The 24,143-nt window shown below is 42.2% G+C and overlaps 1 protein-coding gene across 1 annotated transcript; it reads left to right on the forward strand.

The window, feature by feature from the left end:
- The first annotated feature begins 429 nt into the window (after positions 1-429).
- Positions 430-13,546, forward strand: ypel2b (yippee-like 2b). The gene is made up of 5 exons (XM_061073184.1): positions 430-571; positions 8,486-8,717; positions 10,093-10,136; positions 10,810-10,918; positions 13,426-13,546. The coding sequence occupies exons 2-5, from the start codon at positions 8,601-8,603 to the stop codon at positions 13,513-13,515; spliced, it is 360 nt and encodes a 119-aa protein (XP_060929167.1). The 5' UTR covers positions 430-571; positions 8,486-8,600; the 3' UTR covers positions 13,516-13,546.
- The last annotated feature ends 10,597 nt before the right edge of the window (positions 13,547-24,143 follow it).

Raw genomic sequence — 24,143 nt, forward strand, 5'->3', positions numbered from 1 at the left:
CGGTACCGCAGCATCCGGGCCCGGAGATAGTTTCATCCCCCAGGCCATAAGACTTTTAAACTCCTCCGTACTGCAGTAACTCCACTAAACCAGCACCATGGCATATTTTGCACTATTGTTTTTTTCTATATATTTAGATACATATATTTTATTTTCTATTTTAAATTTTTGATATTCTATGTTATACTTTTTTATTTTTATTTAATTTTTTGGTTGTAATTACTTGAGCATTGCTAGAAGAGAGCCTGTGACTTCAGCATTTCATTGCCAGCGACTGCTTAGTGTTATTGTTGTGCGTTTGATAATAAACTCTTGAGTCTTGTTTTCCTACGAACCCGGAAGTAGGCAGCAGTGCCCCCTCTCTCTCCGGCTGACTGGCTCGTCTCTCTCTGTCTCCGTCTCTAAACTGAGCTGAGCTGCGCGTCAAAACATTGCGTCTCCTGCAGAAGTCTCCGGGCCGAGGACCAGCGCAGGGGACTCTGGGCTGTGGGGGGGTTTCCACTGACACGAGCACGGAGCTGCCACATTCCCTGGCTTCGTGGAGATCCGCAGGTTTTTCTCCCCTACAAAGGTAAAGTCATCTGCTGGATTTGTTGTTACGCACGTTCCTCACGTCGCTGCACGAAGACTCCGTGGAGCTGCAGGCTGTGCAGGACTTTTCCTCAGCATAGATCGCATGTGCACGTTTTGTAAACAGACAACAAAAGGACAAATTTAGTGTTTTATATTATTATTATTATATGTTGTCAACACACATGTGTCCAAACTCGTCCTGGTGAGTGGACTGATGCTGTCTCTGTCTGTCTCCTCTCTGTGGTGGACCGACAGAATCTAGGTCCTGCTTGTTGTTATAGCACGCACTGACACACACACAGGCTGTTCGAGGTGGCAGTCGTGCACGTATGCGCCATCATCCGCCGTGCACGCGCCTGGCAGTGATTGCGCGCGTCAGCTGTGATCAATGCGGGGTTATCGCGTCACGATGTGGTGTCGTGAACACTGACCACCTGACTCCCATCTCTGTGTGTGTGTGTGTGTGTGTGTGTGTGTGTGTGTGTGTGTGTGTGTGTGTGTGTGTGTGTGTGTGTGTGTGTGTGTGTGTGTGTGTGTGTGTGTGTGTGTTCGTGTGTGTGTGTGTGTGTTCGTGTTCGTGTGTGTGTGTGTGTGTGTGTGTGTGTGTGTGTGTGTGTGTGTGTGTGTGTGTGTGTTGCTGAGCTGAGGCATCTCCACCATCTGTGCTCCGTGTGGTGGCTAAAGTTCTGCCCCAGATAAAGTGCAGCACTGCCACTGAACCTATAATCATCCCCAATAATCACACACACACACACACTGTAAACCTCAAACATGCACGTTTTTCTGTGTTTATTGTTGTGTTACACTCAATAGATGATGGGACATGAATTCTACAACCCTCTACAAGTCAGTGACATGTAGACTTGCTGGTAAAAACTCTGCAACCAACCACGTCCAAGGAAATCTGCAAAATAAATCTGCCAACAGTTCAGGAGTTCACGGCCTTCCCTCTGTTATCACTGCAGAGCGAGTGTACAGATAGTTATTGATCACGCTATGGGTCAACACACAGTGATCGAAGATGATAGGGTCAGAGAGCTGCAGGCATTGTAAGGTGATATACAACACAGGACTTGTTTGCATGAACAAAGTTGCGGTGTGTTGGTGTGTTGTGCCGACCATCTCACCTTTATTACATCGCCTTGTTAGTTTTTTGTATTTTTTTTGTATCGTGACAGTGTTGTCATGTGTAAGCAACAACTTTGGAAATGAGGAAAGTATGAGTTATAACCACAATGATCAAGAAGTACAATGAGTAAGTGTTTCTTTGAGGAGTTGTACACGTAGCAGAAGATTGTGCGTCAAAATCAGCTGAAAGCTACGGTGGCTGATACGCCTCGCACAAGCGTATTAACGGAAAACCTGAATGTAAGAGTCTCAACACAACTGCAGAAGTGACAACACAACTGCAGAAGTCACGGCAAAACATCAAAACCCCAACACTAATACAAAAGTGACAACACAACATCAAAACCCCAACACTAATATAAAAGTGACAACACAACATCAAAAGCCACAACACTAATACAGAAGTGACAACACAACTGCAAAACCCCCGATACAAATGCAAAGGTGACAACACAACTGCAACCGCTGCACAACGGAAACACAAACCACAAACCTAGTGAGCAACAAAGGATGTCGACAATGAAAATTATGCAATCAAGTAAGCCGTTGTGGTCGTGACAGTTCTATGGCCTTTGCGTTTGTGTTGTTATGGCTTTGGTGGTTGTCTTGTCACTTGCGCTGATGTTGTTGCTACTGCAGTTGTGTTGTTTTTGCATTCGTGTTTTCTGTTAAAGCGTTGGTGTGAGACATCTCAGCCGCTGGAAAAAACAGGCATCGCCCTCCATAAAGCTGCCTGTGTGTGCACGACCAATAGAAGAAGATACGAATATAAAACGTGGCAACGGTAACACACAAAGACACACACACACACACACACACACACCAAGGATGCAGTGGCATCGCCTCCTCAGTGAGATTTGATATGAGTGAGAGGGGGCACAGGGGAGTTTTATTCCTCGGTGATGTCATGCTGCTGCACGCTGTTGGTCCTGGTGCAACACTGAATGGAGAGCAGGGTGAAAGTACACAACAACTGTGTCGGTGCAGCTCGTGGGCAGCGTACGACACACAGCTCATTTGAAGCGACACACACACACACACACACACACACACACACGCACATGCACACACACACACACTGCTCCTTCATTCATTTTGCCTCCTCCCTGTCCCCGGCTGACTCCCCTCCTCTCATCTCTCTACCCTGGTATCTCTTCCTCCCCTCCATCTCTCCTGCTCTCAATCATTGTCGGAGGCAGCAGCAGCGGCAGCGGCAGCATCAGTGCGTTACATAACAAAGGATTTTTTGTTGGGATACAAGGGCCCTTTCGGCTGGTGAGGCTCGTGGCACGTAACCTTTTGTGATGACACCCATAAATGACCAGAATGGACGGCACGGCGACCTGAAACGACCCGCGGCCGCACTGACGAATAGCCAGAGTGACAGCAGAAAAAAAATGTATACACAAACATGCCAAGAGGCGTAGAGACGGACAAGGAGAAGACACAGGCAGGGCAGACTGAAAGATAAACTGCTAGAAGATGGACAAATACCAAAACACACACATACACACTGTGAGGTTACACAGACGTGTCTGATTCGATAAACATTTTGCTGCTGCTGGAGCCTGTCGGGATCTCTGCGATAACTTCTTGTTGTCATCTGATTATTTATGTCATTTGTTATTCTGTCAAGAGTGTTGTTTTTTGTGCAGAGCAGCCTGTTTGCGTCAGCATTTTTTACAGCGTGCCATCAACAACAACCTTTACCCCATCAAAATATGTTTCCTTGAAAAATGAATTTCAAGTGCGCTGTCATCCTGTTCTTGATGAAATGTCAATCAGCGTCACAGTTCGGCCTTTAACAGGTCCGGGACATTTTCATTCACTTCTCATCTTAAGAGCTGCCTGTCTCCTTTTTGTTGTTGTTCTGTCATTATGATGAGAGAAACTAATATTTAGGAAATATATTTTTAATTACAGATGTTTATGTTACTGTTATACAGTGTCAGAGTTTATACCTCCTAAATCAAAACCATTACATCTCCACGGCTGCAGCTACTTATCATTTTCATCGCCATTCATCTGCTAAAAATACGGTTATTATCCATCCATCTATTATCTATACCACTTATCCTCTGAGGGTTGTTCCCAATCCTAGTTGACATTGGGCTAGAGGTGGGTTAAACCCTGCACAGGTCACCATTGTCTCACAGGGCCAATCTACAACAACCATTCCCATTTCACACCTATGGTCAATTAAGAGTCTCCACTTAGGAGAATCTGGAGAAAAATCATAGACAGGGAGAACATATAAACTCCACACAGCTCTTCTTGCTGTGATGTGAAAGTAGTAACCAGTGCATCTACAAATCTATATATTCATCTGCATCTGTATGACAATAAAATGCCAGAAAAGAGTAATATTAATATATTTTGAACACAAGAAACATCAAATGCTTCTAACTAAATAAAGTGTTTGTCACTTGTGCTTGAAAATCCATTAAATAATCAAACATTTGAGACGTACAGTAAACTAAACTCTTCTGCTCAGGCCTCCACTTCCCACACAGTGACGGCATTAGAATATATTTTGAATCACATTTGTAAGAAGCATCTGTCCTCATCCGAAGCCACTTACAAACACTGCCGCTACTGTTGTTTGGGCTTTAATGAAGTGATACCTCTTAGAGCGAGTGCAGACCCTCGAGAAGCTGTGTGACACGTGTGACGCTGCCCTGCTGGGGAATAGCACTCCGTTAAAGGCCCATTAGCACGTTGTGAGGGAGAGGGAGTATGTCAACACGCTGGCAGCTAACTGTAACTGCATCCCTACTGCAGCTAGTCGGAGTAAACATCACCTCGGTCCCACCTTGTCGTCAGCTGTGGTGGATACCATGTTGACATTCAAGACGTTTTATTCTGAGCGACTAATGCAGCATCAGGGGCATTGCAACAGGGTAGACAAAGCAAGCAATTACCTGGGGCCCCCCCGAGCTGAGAAGGGCCCCCTGAGAACAGCTGATCACGTCCAGAGCAACAACAATTGTGTGAGAACTCCATTTAATCCTATAGCACCCTTCCACTGGTGAAGAAACCCGGTAACATTGAGCTTTTGTCTGCAATGGGAATGGATAGAACAGCATTCACTCCCAGGTCAAATGATTCTGCAGTAGACAGGGGTTTTAATCGGCTCTGGCTATGATTGGTGATGGAAATTAGACACTTAAGTGAAGGCGCTAATTTGGCAAGAGAGCGAGGTGAGAGCTTCTTAGTTTGTGATGTCGAGCATGACGCACCGGGGGAAAAAACAGGAAGGCAAACCTCCCACTGGCAATGGGAAAGTAGTCATCTTTTGTAGTGAGTTTAGCGGCTGCGTGTAGAGGTGGTTGGGGCTTGCACTCAAAATGTACTTTTATTTATGTGTATGCGAAGTCTGCTCTTTGTTTATAATTTTCATACTAAAATAATCGTTTGAAAATAGTTTGGCATCACATGTTTCTTGCTGGGGCTCTTCGGGTCCCTTTATGCCCTCAGCCCCCAAAGACCCTGGAAACGCTCCTGTGCAACAGAAGAAGAACTTTAAAAGAAGAAGCCTAAATTGAATGTGATCGAATGTAAAGCCCAAGCTTATCTTCCCACATTACAGACAGTACCTACATCTTAAAGTACAATTGTAATCAGATTGCTAATTATTATAACAAAGAAATAACCACAAATTACCTTTAAAATATCTTTATTAAGCTCAAGGTGATGTCTTGAAATGTTCTATATTGTCTGACAAACATGGCTACAGCCAAATATGCTGAAAAAATATGAATCTTCTCAATTGAGAATTGAGATCTAAACTATCTTATAGACAAAGACAAAGAAGCAACAGATTATAAAAATATTTTCTCATTCATTTCATCTAATCAATAAATTGACTCAACATGTCAGTTATGTTTTCATTTTTGTAACAATACAGCTTCCAAATATAAACATTAAGTAGGACAATGTTGGCTTAAGAGATAAGAACCTGATACTTTATCACTAAATTCAATAATTTTCCATCCATTACGTCATTGCTGATCATTTGAGGGTCGTGGGGGGAGCTGGGGCCAATCTGACGATGGGTCTTGAGGTCAGGTGACCGTGCTAACCACTGCACCAGCGTACCGACCAGGAATCAATAACTTGGAACAAATCTATAAGGAAGCTTCAGAAACTTTTTCCTTGTCCTCACCCTTGACTCACTCAAACCAAGAGGATAAAATATACTTTGACTTATACATCAGTCTGTGTGTGTGTTTGTGTGTGTGTGGGGGGGGGGGGGCAGCTCTGACCACTGCACTGAGCGTGTCTTTGTGCCTCAATCCCACACCGCTGGCACCGAGTCAGAGGAGAGAAAACAAGGGCACGTCTCTCTGCCTTATTTATTTATATCCCCCCCCGCTCCTTCCCATTAGCACTGGAGCCTTTATCAGCCTCCGTCCGACACTAAAAACAATCGCACTGAAGAGCAGTAAAGTAATGAGGCCGCGCTCTGTCGCTCTGCCTCCGTGTTGTTTGCCCTGAACTCACAGAGGCCTCCTGCTCCCATTCAGTATTTTATTAGTTTTTCCAGATGGTTCAGTGAAGACAGAGAGGAAGGAGAGGGGACATAAGGGGACCAAATATTGTGAAGGTGATGAAACAACTCATCAAATTTACAACAGAACTTTCATATAGAGTCAAAGTCTTGTGGGTGACAAGAAATACAGTTATCTATATGAACTCAAATGAGAAAGAAGAGTATTTGAAATAGTAGACAATTCAAAAGGGGTGACAATTTATGTATTTTTGAGTCATTTGAATTAGGCGTGGCAAAATGGCTCAAAAGTCCCCTCTGTTGTCTCTGTATAATGTCAGTGGTCATAGATTCCTTTGATGTCTTATATGTTGCAAAATTAAAAAGTTTATACGATCTGAAGAGAAACAAGAGTTTTTTTGGACCTGAACAGATCTATTGGTCTGTATGTAGTGATGGCTCATACGCCAGTATGAAGTAAGCCTCATTTTACAACTTAAATTAGATTTATATAAAATTTTCACCGTGTGGTCTACACTTGATGGTGTGGAATCAGCTCCTCTGGGAGTTTTTTTTCGCTAAAATGGCAGAATGACGAGCCGATCCTTGGATGAGGACCTCAGGTTGCGACTGGGCAGGAACAGTGTCAGAGGATCACTGATGTGCTCGGGTCTGAGTCCAAATCGAGCCTTAAATGTTAAAATAAGTTCCCCATAAGCCAGTGACACTAGACTTGGGGTAATGTGCTGTCTCTTTTTCGTTGTGGCGAGGAGTCCAGCTCCTGTATTCAAAATAATCCGGAGAAAATAAAAGCATATATTACAGTCTCAAGATTAAAGTTGAATTATAAAATAAAACTACAAAGACAATGCACCACAACAAAGACAACAAAGGATTTTTAACTCTTTAGTAGTTTTTACTGTATAGTCCCCTGTCCTATGGCCCCCAAGCCTTTGGGATGGGTTCCCAGGCCAGTTTGCTAATCTTTTCAGTCACCAGGGCATACCAGCACAAGTATTTTAAGGGCTCGGTCTATTTGGATATCATGGAGAGAGCATGGCCTGATCCTCGCAGTTGTGCTACAGTAAGAAGATTATCTCTGCAGCCTCATAGACTTAAACACAGAATGTGAGCTAGCGTTGCCGGCGCCGTGCACTGCAAAGACCTGCGTTCAACAGGAGACAGTGCAGAGTGGAGACCAGTGGACAAGACATTGTGTCTGTAACCAATGGCTGCTTTTCATTTAAATTCAGCCAATACTTACTTGACCTACTGATGAATTGCTTGATTTATAAAATGCCACATTGTGAGAATCATCATATTTCCCCAGATTGCAAGGTGACCTGTCCATACAATGGCGCCAAAACAAGAACTTTTTTTTTACATATATGTTTATTAGTTTTCCAACAGGTTATACAACACAAAAACAAGACAAACATTTGGCTAACACACATATTTAAATCCATACAGGCAGAAGATTCAGGGGTCACGTCCTATACAAGTAAGAAAAAATTAAAAACAGATAAGTAAAATAAAAGTATACAGAAATAAAAGTAAATCAATTAAATGATAAAACTGAGTGCCTCTTTTGAGGCAGAGCATTCTGAGCTATGATACAAACCCTCTTGTGAGAATGGTGGAAACATTCAGACCAACATATGACAGAAAGGGTTCCCATGTTTTACGAAAGGCAGAACAAGAACTTGTAAAGTAGCAATGGAATTAAACACTGGAGAGAAGCAGGAAGCTCTCACATTTTGTATTTTAGCTTAAACAAGATAAAGTCAACAGGCTGGTAGCTCTGTGAGGCTGTACTTAGGCAAAGCAGGACTTTGATAATATCAGCATACTAACACACTCACAACCACAAATGCTAACATGGTAATATTTGCTTTCCATATTCAGTGTGGTAGTTTAGCTATTAAGCACTGAAACATGACAGTTTTGAAAGAATGAAGAATGAACCTGTTTGTGTCTGACCATGCTTTTGTATCTTAACCAGCTATGACTATGCTGTGTATTGATGTGTTGGTTTACTGTGTGATAAAACCTGTACTGAGTTTGAATGAATCTCCTGTAGTAGATTTCCCTTCGTGTAATATTGCACCCTGTCTCATCACGTTGTAGCTTTTTGTGGTTTTAGGAGTTTGACAGATGCAAGCAGGCTGGAGAGTTCTCAGGGCAGACTGTAATCCCATCAGCAATTATACACCTGTGGATCAGTGCGCAACATCCGCTTAACTAAGGAGCTGTTACACAACCAAGTAACCACTAGGTGCTGTTTTACCCCCCCAGGTGTTCGCCTCCCGACCCACCGCCCACCACGGCCCTCACCTGTGTGTTGCGGTGCTTCCCTTGTGAGCCGACCTGGGCTGGCAGTCCGTTCTTGCACCGCCCGCCAACCCCGCCCATGGTCAGAATGACGCGCTCCAAGACCTTCCAGGCGTACCTGCCCAGCTGCCACCGGACCTACAGCTGCATCCACTGCCGAGCTCACCTGGCCAACCACGACGAGCTCATATCCAAGGTAACCCGACGGCATCGGCAGCGCTCCGCTCTGGTGACTTGACTCACCTTACCAACACTGGTAGCCATTGGAAACCATTGAGACAGGACTTGCATTCAAGCCGCTCAGCTTCAGGTTTTGTTTTACTTAATAAATGTGAAAAGAAAAAAGTAATTCACTTTATTGTGTTGTCTCTTTTAATTTAGAAACTGGGTAAAGATAAATTAGTAGAATATTAGTTACTATGAGACTGCTATAGTCAATAATTTCAGGTAAATTGTTTTCCACTGGTTTGAAAGAACTTTGTGTGTTGAATGCTCAGTGTGTAGGATTTAGTGGCATTGAGCAGTGAAGTTACAAATCTCAGCCAGATGAATAACCTCTTGCCAATCTAATTACAAGTGTGTAAGAGAACCTACATTGGCCATCAGGTAATGTATAAACGTGAAAGGCCCTCTCTAGAGCCAGTGTTCGGTTTTGTCCTCTCTGGGCTACTGTAGAAACATTGTGGAAGATAACCTGATCTATATAAAGGGCTGATTCTAAGGAACAAAAACATAATTTTTAGTTTCAGGTGATTCCAGTCTAATGAAAAGATAATTATGAATATTATATTTAATTTCTGCTGAAAGATCCCCAACGTCCTCCACAAAGTAAAAGGCTCAAATAAGAATGTGGCTCAGGCTGAATTTTACTCTCTGAACTCGACAAGCATTCTGTTCTTTGTGTCCTGACCCGACCCAAGCCCAGATTAAGTTCATGATATAATATAATGATATAACAATAAGCTGCGCTGAGTTGGTGTTATTGGTGTAAGATTTAGGTAAAAGAGATCTATTGGCAGAAATTGAATATAAACTAATCCTAATGATGTTTTCACTAGTGTGTGATCATCTAAATTGTATGAATTGTGGTTTTCTTGACCCTAGAATGGGCCCTTTATATTTAAATTCTTTATATTTACATCGAGAGCAGGTCCTCTCTATGGAGGCCGGCATGTTTTTTACAGAAGTCCAAACTGGACAAACTAAACACCTTTTGAGTTTTTATGACACACTGAAAGCTACCACCTGTTCTATTTCATGTTTGGAAGGGAAGGTTAAGGTGAGGGGTATTCTGCTGCAACATGCAACTTCACCACTAGATGTCACTAAATTCTACACAGTGTGCCTTTAAGTTGATAGCCCAGTCTACATGACAGAACCCAAATGGAACCCAAATATCATTTCAAAATTGTTGTTCCATTGGTCCCGACGGGCTTGGGTCAGGTATCCACACGAAAATCGCAAATCAAATTCTTCTATGAAGGAAACAAACCTATTTATAGAGAACACACTGTATGAGAAAGAAGATTCTTATTGTCAACCCCTATCTTTGTCTCACCTTCTCTCTGCAGTCATTCCAGGGCAGCCAGGGCAGAGCCTACCTGTTTAACTCAGTGTGAGTATCTGTCCAAACCAAGGGTGTTACTTTGGGGCGGTTCAGGTAAAATACTCTGGACAATTCCAAAATTATTACTAGAATTGGTATATTAATTATACCAGAATTAATGTGTTAATACGTTGTTCTTGCCAGATAATACCAAGTAACTTGTATGCAAAATTTTAACAGTAAAATTGGGGTTAAAAAAGTGATACTTTGTTCATGTTTCAAATATAGAATATTGAAAACCAAGACTGAATATTTTTCATTCGGTGTGACGGGATGACAATTGGGAGGTTGTACAGGCCGGAAGAGGCCGGAAAAACATGCAGGATCCGAAGTGATCTAACGTATCCAGGTGTTATAAAGTGGGTTTGTAAAGCAGGTTGTTCCACTAGGACGTGGTGTTGTTTCTGTGGCTCTGAAGCAGATGGAGCCAGCCTGTGCCTCGCAGCGCTGTCATTATCAAGTTGAATTGAGTGTGAAAATTAGAGCGTTTGAATCTATGCTCTGCGGCCTGATGCCCTATCAGTATTCGCTGGGCGAGTGGGCGTGAGGTGGTGACTCACTCGGAGCTCATCATACAGTAGATGCAACTGAGCAGTTTGAGACACTTTCACAAGTTATTTTTAATCCGTTTTTCACTGTCTCTGCCTGTCTCCCTCTTTTTCACTGATTCTCCCTCTCTCAGGGTGAACGTCGGGTGCGGCCCTGCAGAGGAGAGGGTGCTGCTCACAGGCCTGCACGCTGTAGCAGATATCTACTGTGAGAACTGCAAGACGACCCTGGGCTGGAAATACGTAAGTGTCCCTCGGCTGATATGATGCATGGCACCGCAAACTGCATCCAAGGTTAGAGGACGATAAACTGGGAGGCTGCTGTTATGGCACAACCTAATTTTATTCTCGCCCTTATTATGTTTGGACCTCCTCTTCTGTCAGGGTCAGGGCGGCTGTGGGCTGAATTATTCATCAGATTTCTCAGAGCAGATGGAGACAAGAAGGGAAAGTCTTAATTTATCTTAAGGGACTTGTGATGAGTCTTGTGGAAGTAAAAACATCTTGATCAGGTCTTGATTCATCACTTCATATGTCTCATAGGTCAGAAATACCTATAATTAGTGGATTTTATACTAGACACGGTAGCTGTGTTTTAGAGCGTAACAGACTCTGGTTCTGGAAGTAAATCTGAGAAAATTAATTTCCCATTCCTTTTCCTTTAAAAAGAGTTTTAAGCCTGCAACCAGGTCGACCAGCTACAAGATGAATCGTGACCAGAAAACATTTGTTTTGGAGCGAAAACATAGGGGAAATACAAACTTGTGGCCTCTACAGGATTATACTCGTAGCTTGTGGTAGGTCTACCTTGGATGGTTCAAATATTATGGCTGATATCATAAGCTCTGTTCAAAACATGAATAGGTATTTGACTTCTGCAACCATGCTGTTGAGCTCCTTTTCATGTGGCTGATTCACATCACAGCCATCACGGCTCAGTGTCAGGAATAGTTGATTAAACTCTCTTACAGTGTTAAATTAAGGTTGACAGCCTGGCTAATATCAGAGCCATGCATACAGTGAGTGTCTGTTTATAGCATAGTATAGCATATCAAAATACACGCGCTATGTTAATTTAGCACAGATGGTATTTAAGGAACCTGGGCAGGGTGAGCAAAACAGAATCCACACATGTTAGCGGTCATCACATCTCAACAGATTTGAGCATGTGCAACTGTCATCACTGAGCCCTGTCAGAATGAAGGTGAGAGTTTACATTATAGGGCACCCTCATAGATTAAACACACATACACAAACATATGCACACGCCTTGTTTTTTGACTTCTGAGCAGGCTCCGGTGACCAGCTCTCCTTGCCTGACCTCTGACGATCATGTTCACTGCTACGTGTCTAAACCCCAAACCTGATTCTTTAACCTCTCTGCCTAAAAATAGCTTATTTTTCCTCATGGTGCCTGGAAAACACCCGGTAAACCAGCTTCAAATGTAGCTGCTCTTCTGTGTAGTGTCTATTCCTGTCAGGACCCCACAAGGCAAAGAAAACAGATCACATGCTTGCACACGCTCACAAACACTGGATAGGACTAACGGAGGCTTGCTGTTTATTATCACTTGCAGCAGTGTTGATTTTCTTCACTCGTCACAGTTCTATTGAGAGGTTTGACCCACTGCACTTCTACAACAGGAAATCTGATAATGTGCGTCTGTAGGTCGCAACCAAAATAGCCCAACACTAAACAAGAATCAGAAGCTCCACGGTGAAAGCACGTCTGCTTCAGCCTGTTGTGTGATGTCGTTTTCAAGGCTTTCAGAGAATGATTGGGCTTTAAGAGGGAACACAATGTCGGTAATGGACTTGGACAGTAAGCAGAGGTCATTTTCTGCCATTTTAACAGCATTAACTTGCAGCTCTGCTGTTTAGTGTGTGATCTGAAATGGGGGGGAAAGTTTCGGAAAAATTAAGGGGTGTCAAAAATAATGCCCTTACTCGTAAATGTTAAATTTTTCACAATGAAATACTAAGATTTTAAAAAGTGATGCTAATGATTGCTAATTAGCGCTAAAGAAAAGAAACGCAACCAAGTCCAATGGAAATATCTTGATGTTAACAAGTTTATATATAAACCATAGTGAAGTTTTCTATTGGCATCATGTTTGGTTCTTAACCTTGTATTTTTTATTACAAGCTATTTACTCTTATTAGGTTTATATCATTAAAGCTTTGCTTGTGATGGTAAAGTCATGCTTTTCATAATATGTATATGCAGCCAGCCTGAATAAAGGGTGAACATGTACAATTATGGGTTAAATTGATATATGCTACAGTGAAGATAATAAGTGTGTGTTGCCCAAACTCTGGCTTCATGTGGTTTATATTCTCCAGAGGAGTTTTGGCTTACACACCTAACAATACATGTTACAGCCTGCTAAAGTAGAGGAGACTATATCAGTGTTGGAACTGCCTGTGGCCTTTTTTCAATTTTTTTCTCTGGCAGATTGTTGGTGGTTAAAGACTAATTTCTGCCAAAATAAGGTACGATGATCCAATCACTTTTCATTCTGCAGAGTCCTCAGTGTTTAGTGACTGACGCTTGTATAACCATAACAGAGAGCCACGAGCAGAGACAGGACAAAAATGAGTCAAGGGTTACAAAGAGTGGTTGCTAGTGTCTTTCCCTACATTATCCTGCCCTCTGTCAGAGATATAAACATGTTAATATCCTCAGTCCATCTGTCATTTGAATTAAATGCTGTCCCTCTTTCTCTCCTGCCTGCTGCCTCGCCCTCCAGGAACATGCTTTTGAGAGCAGTCAGAAGTATAAAGAGGGCAAGTTCATCATTGAGCTGGCCCACATGATCAAGGACAACGGCTGGGACTGAGGGACAAGCGCCCGGGACATGACTGACCGCGACAGTGGAGGGGGGATACAAATGGATAGAGGAGGGGGAGCAGGGGGGGAACGTGTGTGGTGGGTGAGTGTGTGACTTTGGTTTGGCTGATTTACCATTAACCTTTGTAACTCTCTGCCAATCCCTCCCTACCATGGCTCTTGATGCACATACACACACGCACACACGATCAAGATCCCAAACATCCCAGCTCGACAGACTAGGCAGGCTTGTATGCAGCTAGCAGGACTAGGTGACTGGCCAGCAATAGTGATGTCCTTTTTCTCGTTTTTTGTTTGTTTCTGAAACATGATTCGATAACACTTACAAAGGTGATAACACTCCTTTTATACCTTCTAGGAAACATTGACATTGTCTGAAGCGCTCCATCTCGACTAACAATGACGTTAAAGCCAGTTGTTGACAGGCGATTCAGTGGAAATTTTGCCGGAAGGTGGGCAGTCGGCACGGCACAGCGTGGGTTTATTGGCCTGAAGCGCTGACGGACATTCACTCTGTCCGCAGCATGAATGAGACCAGCTCAAATCCAGCTGATCGGGGCCGTGCCAGCTGGGCCAGTGATGAGGCCTGGTGCTGAGGCTTGGCACGGAGGCCTGAGCACATGGGCGTGGGGAGGGTGGGGGCTCACTCAGCTCAGTATGGTGGTGAGGAGAAGATCCTGATCCAGTTATGCAGAGGCTTTATGGCATTCTGGCCGGGATCCACTCCACGTCTTGCTAGTGAAGCAGTTGAGGAAGAGCAGAGTGAGCCCACAGCGAACAGAACGACGGCCACCGGCTCCTCCTAGAACCTCGCAGGAACTTGCTCTCGCAGCAGCAGCAGCAGAGCAGCTCCCCCTGGGGTTTAGTCTTCGTTCGATTCGTAGCGTCATGTAAAGTGATCTCGTCATCCCTCCTTTGTATGTCTGGTGCCGGCGGAATCGCTGCGTCCACCTTTGTTTCTTTGTCACATAGAATTATACTACATAAGCTTGTCTCAGGTGAGCAACTGTCGCTGGGATTTCCAAAGGTTTCTGTTGTGGGTCAATGACCATAGATGACGAGACTCCATCAGCTGGGGGGGGGCGCCAGTGATCATTCAGACACAGACACAACCCCTGTTATCATACAAAAAACAGACTTACTCAGTTTGATTTGAAAACACAAACGGCCAAAGCATGACTGGTTTCATGGGCTTAGGGAAAATGAAAATAGTAAAAAAAATGAACTCAAATAGTAAGTAATGATTTTTTTTACTGAAGTAACGAGGTATAGACATGACCACAGAGGTGTGCATTAAGGATGCATATGTATAAACAGGTAATACCCATCACTCTTAGGCTCTATTTCAGTCTGGGATGGCGGCTGTTTAACTGCTGTTACACCGACCTTCACTAACATAACAAACCAACTGGGCAACATTGTGAAGCAATGCACTGGATAGATATATTTTATAATTTGTTTGTACCAACACATTATCTTTTACTGTTTTGCCTCAGATTTAGATTTCACATTTTTTCGACCTCAGTTGACTCACTTAATAGTCCTCATTCATCATGGACCTTGGAGTTATGATACCTAGGTAATATTTGTGGCAACATTCATGAAAATGTATTATTTTCTAATTCGATTTAAAACTACAGTTTTCTGATCAGATTTGTGTATGAGAGTTGCACTGAGAAACCTTGTGCTGTAATACCACATCTAATGAGATAGATCACCGTTGAGTTGAGCTGTAAGAGCCCAAAAGCAGAAGAGATTGTAAAAACAAACTGAGTTGCCCTGTTTCCTGTTATTGTGAAAATTGCTCTAGAAGTTGCCCTGTATACGGTGTTACCCTGTTAACTCAAAGTAAACAGTTAACTCTCCTCAGTAATACTCAGCAGCTGCCCGCTCAGTCGGAGGCTACGACATGAAACCCAGCACAACCAAAGAAGCCACCCATCAACAAGTTGCCCAAACAAGGTTCATCTTGTTTGGGCAAAGTGTTGCAGAACAAGGGGGGGGGGGGGGTGTAGGGGGGGGGGGGGGTGTATAGCTGAAAGCCAAGGTTGTGGATAGCCTTTCTCCACAAGAGTGATATATGTAAAGCATTATGAGTTTGTAAACAAAAAGATCTTAATATATGAATATATTCTATTTACTGTATTCACCACGAGGATTACCATTAATGTCGACCTCTGTGTTACAGACTGTAAATAGTGTTAATGTATTGTGTTTTATCTATGATCCATATGATAATGAATGAATATGATTTAGGACATGTCATGCTTTCTCTCTGGTACCCCACATTGGCTGTACGATACTACTTTTATACTGAAAATGTTTGAATTTTAATGTCTTTTGTAAAGGAGGATGCTGATGTTGACTATATATCATTGGATCTTCATCTAATAAAAAGCACCTTGATATCTGTATGGAATATAGTTTGTGTCTTCATGTGCCACCCTTTCATACTGTGAGTCAGATTTTGAAAAGATTTCTCGCAAAATTAAGTCATAGTGGTCAAGAGTTTAAGTCCCTATGGGCTTAAAACGAACCTACATTTCCTATTATGCATTTTGGTTTTCTTTTATTGAGTACTTCCTGTCCAGTTAATGACGACATATTTTAAAGTTCATAGGGCCGGCTTTTTATGTTTTTAAAGATAAATTCAAGATTGAAGCTTAATGATGACATGTTTATTTAAAGCAAGACCAAATTATTTTATATTTATGTTAGTCTGAAGAATTTGAAATGTGTAACTGACATCAGTTTATGCTGTTTTGATCATCACACAACTTGCATAAAACCTAAAAATTGCAAACAATATGTTCTTGATTCCCCGCCACATTTAGATTAAAAATGTTGCTACAGTCTTACTTATATTTTATTACAAACTAATACTAAAATATTGGGGCACCAAAATAAATATATAAAAAGTGGGTGGGGCTAAGCTACCATGTGATGCTGATATAAGTAGTAAAATGGGATGTCAAACCGTTTGATTCTGGTTGTAACTCAGTTTTGACCAAATACTTTTTAGCAAGTTTGCTAACATCAGCCATAAGCTTCTGCTCATACCAGACAAATGGAAGCTTTTGTTTTGAAATTTAGCCTAGGTCTTAAGTTGCTTACGACTTAATATCTGTAAGACAAATTATGTATCATCTTGATTTCAAATTTCATGTAGTTGGTGAGCTCCTTTATGAAGCCAAAAGATAAAAATGATTTGCACAAATTTTCAACAGAAAACCTGCTGATCTTTATGTAATACTTTGATTTTGCAGAGGAAATGTAAAAGAACAGCTTCTGCACACAAATTTCTACACATTCTTGTGTCATAAGATGCACCTATAATAATAATGCAAAATTATGACAGAAATAAGTAATTTGATGTAATTATGAGGTGGGTGTTTGCATTGAGGCATCATCAGAGGACGTGGGCACAAAGCCTGCTGCGACTGAGTAGTGACATCCGATGGGGACATTTTACTATCCCCATGGTAACAAGAGCATCAACCGTTACTATAGGGTAGAATAGTACTGTACTGTAAAAAACAAAATGACCAACAACAGCAGCACCAGTGTTCATATTTCACTTAAACAGAAAATATCACGCGGTTGACTGTTGTTTTGTGTGAGTGGATTTGATGATGTGTGTGTCAGTGTGTGTTAGCGTGTGTTGGTTTCTGTTGGCAAGTGTTAGCGTGTGTGCAGGGAGGAGGGTTATGAGTGGGTGATGTAAGACTTACACCTGTTAGTCATACATGAATCAAGCTCTTCATGCTTTCTTTCCTCCTCACTCGCACCCGCTCTTATCTTAGTTTTTTTTATTTCTCCTTTTCTTCTTTTGTTTTAATCCTTCATCCCTTCCTCTCCTCCCTCTGTCCCCCATCTCTCCCTGCGGTGTTGTTTTGAATGATCCCCCTGGGCTTGTGTCTTTCTCTGTCTCTCCCTCTCCGTCTGACTTGGCTAACCCACTCCAAATCTCACTGCAGCAGATGGTGCTGTGTTTGGATTGGGCCAGGTCTCCTAGCAACCCTCTCTCTCACCCTCTTCTATCTGTCTCCCCTAAAGCAAGGCAGCGGAGGAGTGGGTGTCATGCTCTGTCTGGGTCTACTGTGCCCACCCCTCCTCTGTCTCTTTGTTGACGTCTGTGTTTATGTCTGTGCCTCTCTCTCTTTCACTCTCTCGGATGCAAGTAGGGCAGGAGGCTGACTGTCTGGATTACTAAACATGTGTAATGATTGAATTTGATGTGCAAAATAGGGAAAGCAGGACATAACCACCAATGTGATTTGTAACCCCAATGTGACCTAGATTTGTTCACGTATGTTGTGATGGCAGGCGGCGATCACATCTGGGTCATGATGGGTTTAATGACAATTTTTCTCTCTGTGTTCATGTTGTCGCTACCTGCTAAAACCTACAACTGTGTGTTTGTGCAGGTATCTCTCGAACTTTAGAAAAGCTTGTTACCGTCCTGTGAGCAACTCCTCTGAAAACACACCATTAAGTCTGCTTGTAGAGACTCGCAGGGCTGCAGATACACTCTCTGCTCACACTCACACTCACACACACACACACAGATAAAAACATCAAACAAACTACAGCATTATTTCTGTAAACATTGTAACGATATAGTACAGTATAGTAATGCTAGTAAAAATTGCTTTGATGAAATGTCTGTGATCTTGAACATTCTACACATATATATATATATAAGAATGCAGCTTCTTACTCACATCATTTCCTACTGATCACCTTGTGGATTACCGCTGTGAGGAGGAAAAGACTTACCTACAACAGAAGAACTGCGAGACAGGTCAAAGCTCAGGACTACTGCATGGACTGCCGGGCATTTCAACCAGAAGTCAGATATCTTGAACTTCTGTTGGTCAAGGAGAGGGCCAAGAACGAGAGTAGAGACTCAAGTTTTGCCAAGCACTGGAAAAGTTTGCCGAACTACAATCCCCGGAAGAAAGCTACAAGCGGCGGGGACGAAGAAACATGGCAGCCTGAGATTTGGGAGGAGGAGGATTACTGGGATGAAGAAAAACAGCAGCCTGATAATTGGGAGGAGGACAGCGAAACCCTCAGCAACGCAGATATCCCCACTGAGATCAGCGAGCAGAACCAGGAGAAGGACCTCCACAGACATTACAAGGAGCTGCAGGAGGCTCATATAAATCAACCAGCAGAGGTTTGCTGTGGAGCTGCAGGCCGAGAGGAGCACAAATGAGGCTCTCCTAGATTACCTGGAGAAACTAAGAGCTTCATACAATGAGATCAGTCAAAGGTATGAAGCTAACAACCACAGAGCAAGGCAGCAGGCCACTCACCTGAATACTGAGCTTGAGAAAGCAGTCAAGTCTCAGATGCAAACCTTCTAGGCGGAGCTGTACACTCTCCGTCTGATGGAGGAGATGAGGAGCTGACTTCTCAACTCTGGAGAGAGAGGATCTCAAGCATCAGGAGTGGCAAGAGGAGGAGAAGCAGCAGGAGACGCAAGATGAGGAGAAAGAGCAGTAGGGGAAGCAGGAGGAGAAGAAGGAGGAGAAGAAGGAGGGGAGAAGCCTATGGACAAACCTGCATATAAAACTATACTCAACAACCAGCAGGAGCCCCTCCCTGATGCTCTTCCTGCTTCTGAGGAGACGCTCAAAAAGAAGAAGAGATATTCGATTTGGAAAACAATCAGAAAGCGTCTGGGACTGAGGAGGAGGAGGAAGCAAAAGCACCTAACAACTGATTCACACCTGACATATTCAAGATTACAATGATCTCATGCATATATTGCATTCTTTAGTCATAGTTGTCTCTCAGGCTCAGTTATGGAAAAGCTGTTATTCTTACTTTAGATTCATTATAATTTACTTTTGATTAATTAAGGCTTCATGATTTCCTGTGATGTCTAAGTTATTTTTTTCAGATAGAAAGAAACCAGTGATGCATTTATAAGAATAACAGTTGGTAACAAAAAATAATTGTATCACCAGAATATCACCCTATTTTAAATGAGAAGATTTAATGGTATTTACATTGGTTAGAATCAAACAACATATGAACAATATATAAAGAGAGCAAAAACTAAAGAAATAAATTAAATGCTCCAGAAACAAAACTGTTTCAAAACAACAAAACAAACAGAAATGCCTCAGTACATTTTCTTGCAAATGTAAGTCTTAGTTCTCCTTTTTGTAAATTAAATGTCATCTACCTCTTATTTTACATGAAGCGTTTACAATTGGTTACTGCGGTGTTTTACCTAATTTAACATTTTAGTATAAAAAAGTCATTCATCATCCTCTTGTCCTTCTTTAGTCCTGAAGCCAACCTTATAATTTGACATTTGAAATGCTCTTATTCACTTTTCCTGAGATGTGGAGACTGATACCACTCAGGTTTGTATGGTGAAAATAAAACTACAACCAGCTTAGATCAACACAAAGACTGGAAACAGTGAGAAACAGCTCAAAGTTATCGTCCGTTTCCTGTGCAAAAATTGTGTTCAGATATGAAAGCGGTAATGATATCCTCAACTCTCTACAAAAAAAACAACACACTCCCAAAAACTTTCTATGTTTTTATTCTTCTGGAACGTGCACACAGACGCCTCTAAAGTCTAATAGCTCATAGTTATCATCCACCATGCACAGACACACACGCAGAACCACCACCGTGACACTTTAGTACTGCTGAGGGAAAAACACGAGCTAAATGGCAGCCACATGCCTGACGATGAGGCCTCCGTCCCTGATTAATTGCTTTAATCTATTTTTCCAGCTGCATCATACAGACACCACAAGCGCTTCATCATCCTCCTTCAAGTCTGTTGCCCCGCAGCACGAAGAGCTGAGAGCTTCACGAGGACGCTAAATCACTTTTATGTGCATTTAAAGTAAATAAACCTTTTTTCTAAAAGGTTCTGTTATTCACCTAAGTGGCACCAGATATTGTCGATCAATAGGAAGCATGAAATGTCCCCGGGGATCGTCTGCAGCAGCATCTGAAAGCTGCCTTTGTCGCTCAGTCTTCTTTCTGTGGGGAATCATCAGCCCCTGAGGGAAGCAGAGTGCCGACTGCTTGTTTGTTTACTCGGGTAGAAGTGCCCACAGGCCTCGGCAGAGAAGGGAGGGCTTTTTTTTTTTCTCAGCCCGTGACCTCATATCTGTGTCAGGCTCTCAAAAAGCAGGACAAGGCCAGCCAGGCCACAGTGCAATGTGCAAGGCAAGCACAAAGCAGGACATTGAAAAAGGGCCTCAGTGAGGGCGGCCCCAGTGATGACACCTTGCTGTTCAGAGGGCTGACACAGATAAACCCTTCCATCAACAGTAAGAGCGTTCAGGTGGTTTCACGTTACAAAGGCTGTTCCTTTCAGGCATCCCTCAGTGCCTCATGATGGTGGAGCTAGGATTCTCCAGCTGGTCTCCCTTTGCATTACAGATATAAGAGCATCTACAACCTCTGGATTCCCTCAGTGGACAGTCAGGAAAGAAACTTCCTTTGTACATCTCGTTGTTATGCTTATTACCTTTACTATGATGGTTTCAACACTGTCCATTTAAACAGATTTCAATAAAACTCGGTTGAAGGATGGGACTTGAGCCAAACAAGAACCTATTACATTCTGGGTCAGAACCACATCAGTGGGCAGATCCAGGAATTAAGCACTTTCTTTAACATTAAGAGATATGGTGTATTTTGAAAATGTCACTGTTACCAGGGAATAATTCATGGCTCTTGCACATTCAGGGGACTGATCTCTGTGTTTGCAATTGGGGGCCACGTGACAGAATTTAAAGAGACTGTTGGGCCTTCGTGGACTTTTAGCAATCTTGTGATGTCCAAGAGCAGCAGGGCTCTTGGACATCACAACAGTTTCGAAAGTCGAGGTCAAGTAAAAGACATCAGTGTCCATTGACAGGACATGGAAATCTGTGGCCTCCAGTGTACACACACTTTTTCTCAATTACGCCAGTTTACTTTCCAGTGAAGAAGGAGACATGATGTGTTAAGAATTTTAAGTTTGAAATGAACATTAGTTGTATACAATCCTATTTTGCTGTGAAAGTAGCTGTTTGTTGTAGTGGTATTAAAACAGATGAGAGGTCAAGGTTTCACACCGTTTGGTTTGGATTGATTCAGATTTATAAGATGTACCAATGTTACCTTAAGAAAAACATAAATTTGCCCTGTCCCTGAAGAATTATTAAAACAATTTAACACATGTGACTCTCCTTCAGGACAATTGCACAAATAGGAAAGAATAGGAAAAACAAGGTTTTGCAAGCTGTTGTGATCCGGGATGAAACGTGTGTGCAGAGGACACTGACATGAACAGCTGTACAGCTCAACTTAGTCCTACACAGACACACACGCCTGACATTGTGCAACCAACAGAGTGATGCGTGTTGACATTATGACACTGACCTGTCTTGTGTTTTTTATATATCGTTTTAGCATCTGTCACAGCTTTATAGTCACACATGTATTCACCCCTGTGCAGGTTGGGTATTTCCATTAGACTGTGAACAATCAGCCTGTAGCCATGAGTGTACCTGCTGATTTAAAGTATGTATATTGTACATGTGAGTGTGCTTGTGCTTGTGCTGGAGAGCAGAGGGGAGACAAACAGACCCACCACTGCTGCTGCTGCCAGGAGACGGGCTGTAAAGCAGCCCAGCTCAGGACTGCAGAGACTATAAATAGCCCGGCCTGCCTTTCTCATGGGCACCACCCACCACATTACCCATGTGACATAACAGCAGCACAGAACAAAACAACACAGCACCATTGCATACTGTAGCACGTCTTAAATCAGATAGGGGGGCTTAACCTGCCCACTGCTGATGGAGGACATTGTGATATATGTAGGCAGTGAGGGAGAAGAGAACAAGTAGTGCTGGTTGTGATGCTCAAGGCCGGAAATCTGCTTTAACACAAATACGCCAAGATGTTCACTCAAAGACGAGTTAGCCAACAGCATTAAAGACAAATATATCTGCTGTGTTTCCACTGTAACAATAGGTGCATTGTAACACAAAGTGAAAGAAAAAGCTTATGATATGATGTAAAACGTCCGATAAGAAAGCTAAATGTATTTACAGCCTCAATTTTCCAGACACTGTACGGAGCACCAAAACTGACAAAACGTAATAAAACTCTGATTGCTAAATGATGTTATAAAGATAGTTATATACTGAACGAAACTGCCAAACATTTGTTCCAGTCTTGTGAGGAGTTGAATTTTTTATCTAACTTAAGTTGGCCTAGTGCAGTTCTTAAAACTGTTACTGAAGTTTTAAGAATTTAGCATTGTAATCCATAATGAAAATATTATTCTTCTACACTAATTTAATCTTTTGATTTTTTAGCGTACTTTTTATTGATGTATTTAATTATATATTTGACTTAACGGATAACATTTTGTATTTTGTCGGACTCAGTACTCCATAAACTGAAAAGCAGCTGTTGATTCTTCCTTTTTAGGCTTGAAACGATTCTGAACCTAATTATTTTGCTCCACATCAGTAAACTCATTTTGGTTGATCACAGTGGCTGTTTTTGTTGCACATGTTGATAAAATGGGGCAAATCAAACCATTTCTGTTGTATCACTGTACGACTTCCCAGCATAGCTTGGCCTAACTTAAACCTGAGTTTCTCAAAGCAAAGCAAATCACAAAGCAGGGACGCACAATTCAATAGGTCCATTCCAGAATTAGCTTAATCGATCTCAAAATCTAATTTAAATCTGGTGAATTATGGATTGTCCAGTTGACGTTTGACTGATGTTTAGTGACAGCTGTCAGTGGTGTGTCACTCTGAATAATGTCTCACTGCTACAAATACAATCACCACATTTGGTAAAGGCCTGAGAAAAGAACCTTCAACTCGAAGCAAGGTCATTTACCTGATCCCAAAATCTCACATCACTACAATCAACTACTTGCCTCTGTGGTTGAACTGTTCCTCAGCTTGTTGTTGTTTGTCAGTCAGGATTAAACAACAGAAGAAGAGTTGTTGTTGTTGTTCCGTACGCCTGCAGGTTGAAGTGTTACCATGGAGCCAGTTAACGAGTCACACCTGGTCTGTGTACCTGACACCAGGTAAGACTCGTTAGCTGTGAAAATATGTGATATAACGATGTTTTTCTGCCGGATAAATATTTACCCGACTGTTAACTCCTCCAATCTGTCATAATTCCACCATCTCTGCACCTTAGCATATTCACACCAATACATTTTGCACTATTGTTTTTCTTGTTTTTTTTTCGTTAGGTGTATATATATATTTTTATTTAAGTCTATACTTTTTTTTGCCTGCTTGTAATATTCTGAGCATTGCTATAAGAGAGCCTGTTACCCAAGCATTTCATTGCAAGCGACTGCTTAATGTAATTGTTGTGCATATGACAATAAACTCTTAAATCTTGAATCTTGAATCTTGGAGGTGATGTTTTCATCGGCAGGATTATGCAAAAACTACTGGAGGGCTGGGGCATGACCTAAGGAAGGACCCATTAAATGTTAAATCCGATGTTTTTTTTAATAATATAACGTTGTGAGATCGTTTATGACGTGATTACAGATATCTCAGGTTCGTGGTAAAAAATATCAGGCACATGTAGTGGACT

The sequence above is a fragment of the Limanda limanda genome, chromosome 6 (genome assembly GCF_963576545.1).
Source record: "Limanda limanda chromosome 6, fLimLim1.1, whole genome shotgun sequence".
NCBI lineage: Eukaryota > Metazoa > Chordata > Actinopteri > Pleuronectiformes > Pleuronectidae > Limanda > Limanda limanda.

What these genes read in the sequence shown, in the direction of transcription:
- ypel2b (XM_061073184.1), top strand. Translation starts at nt 8,601, where the DNA reads ATGGTCAGAATGACGCGCTCCAAGACCTTCCAGGCGTACCTGCCCAGC. An exon ending in ACGACGAGCTCATATCCAAG is followed by an intron (nt 8,718 to 10,092) that starts GTAACCCGACGG and finishes TTCTCTCTGCAG; the next exon opens with TCATTCCAGGGCAGCCAGGG. An exon ending in GCCTACCTGTTTAACTCAGT is followed by an intron (nt 10,137 to 10,809) that starts GTGAGTATCTGT and finishes TCCCTCTCTCAG; the next exon opens with GGTGAACGTCGGGTGCGGCC.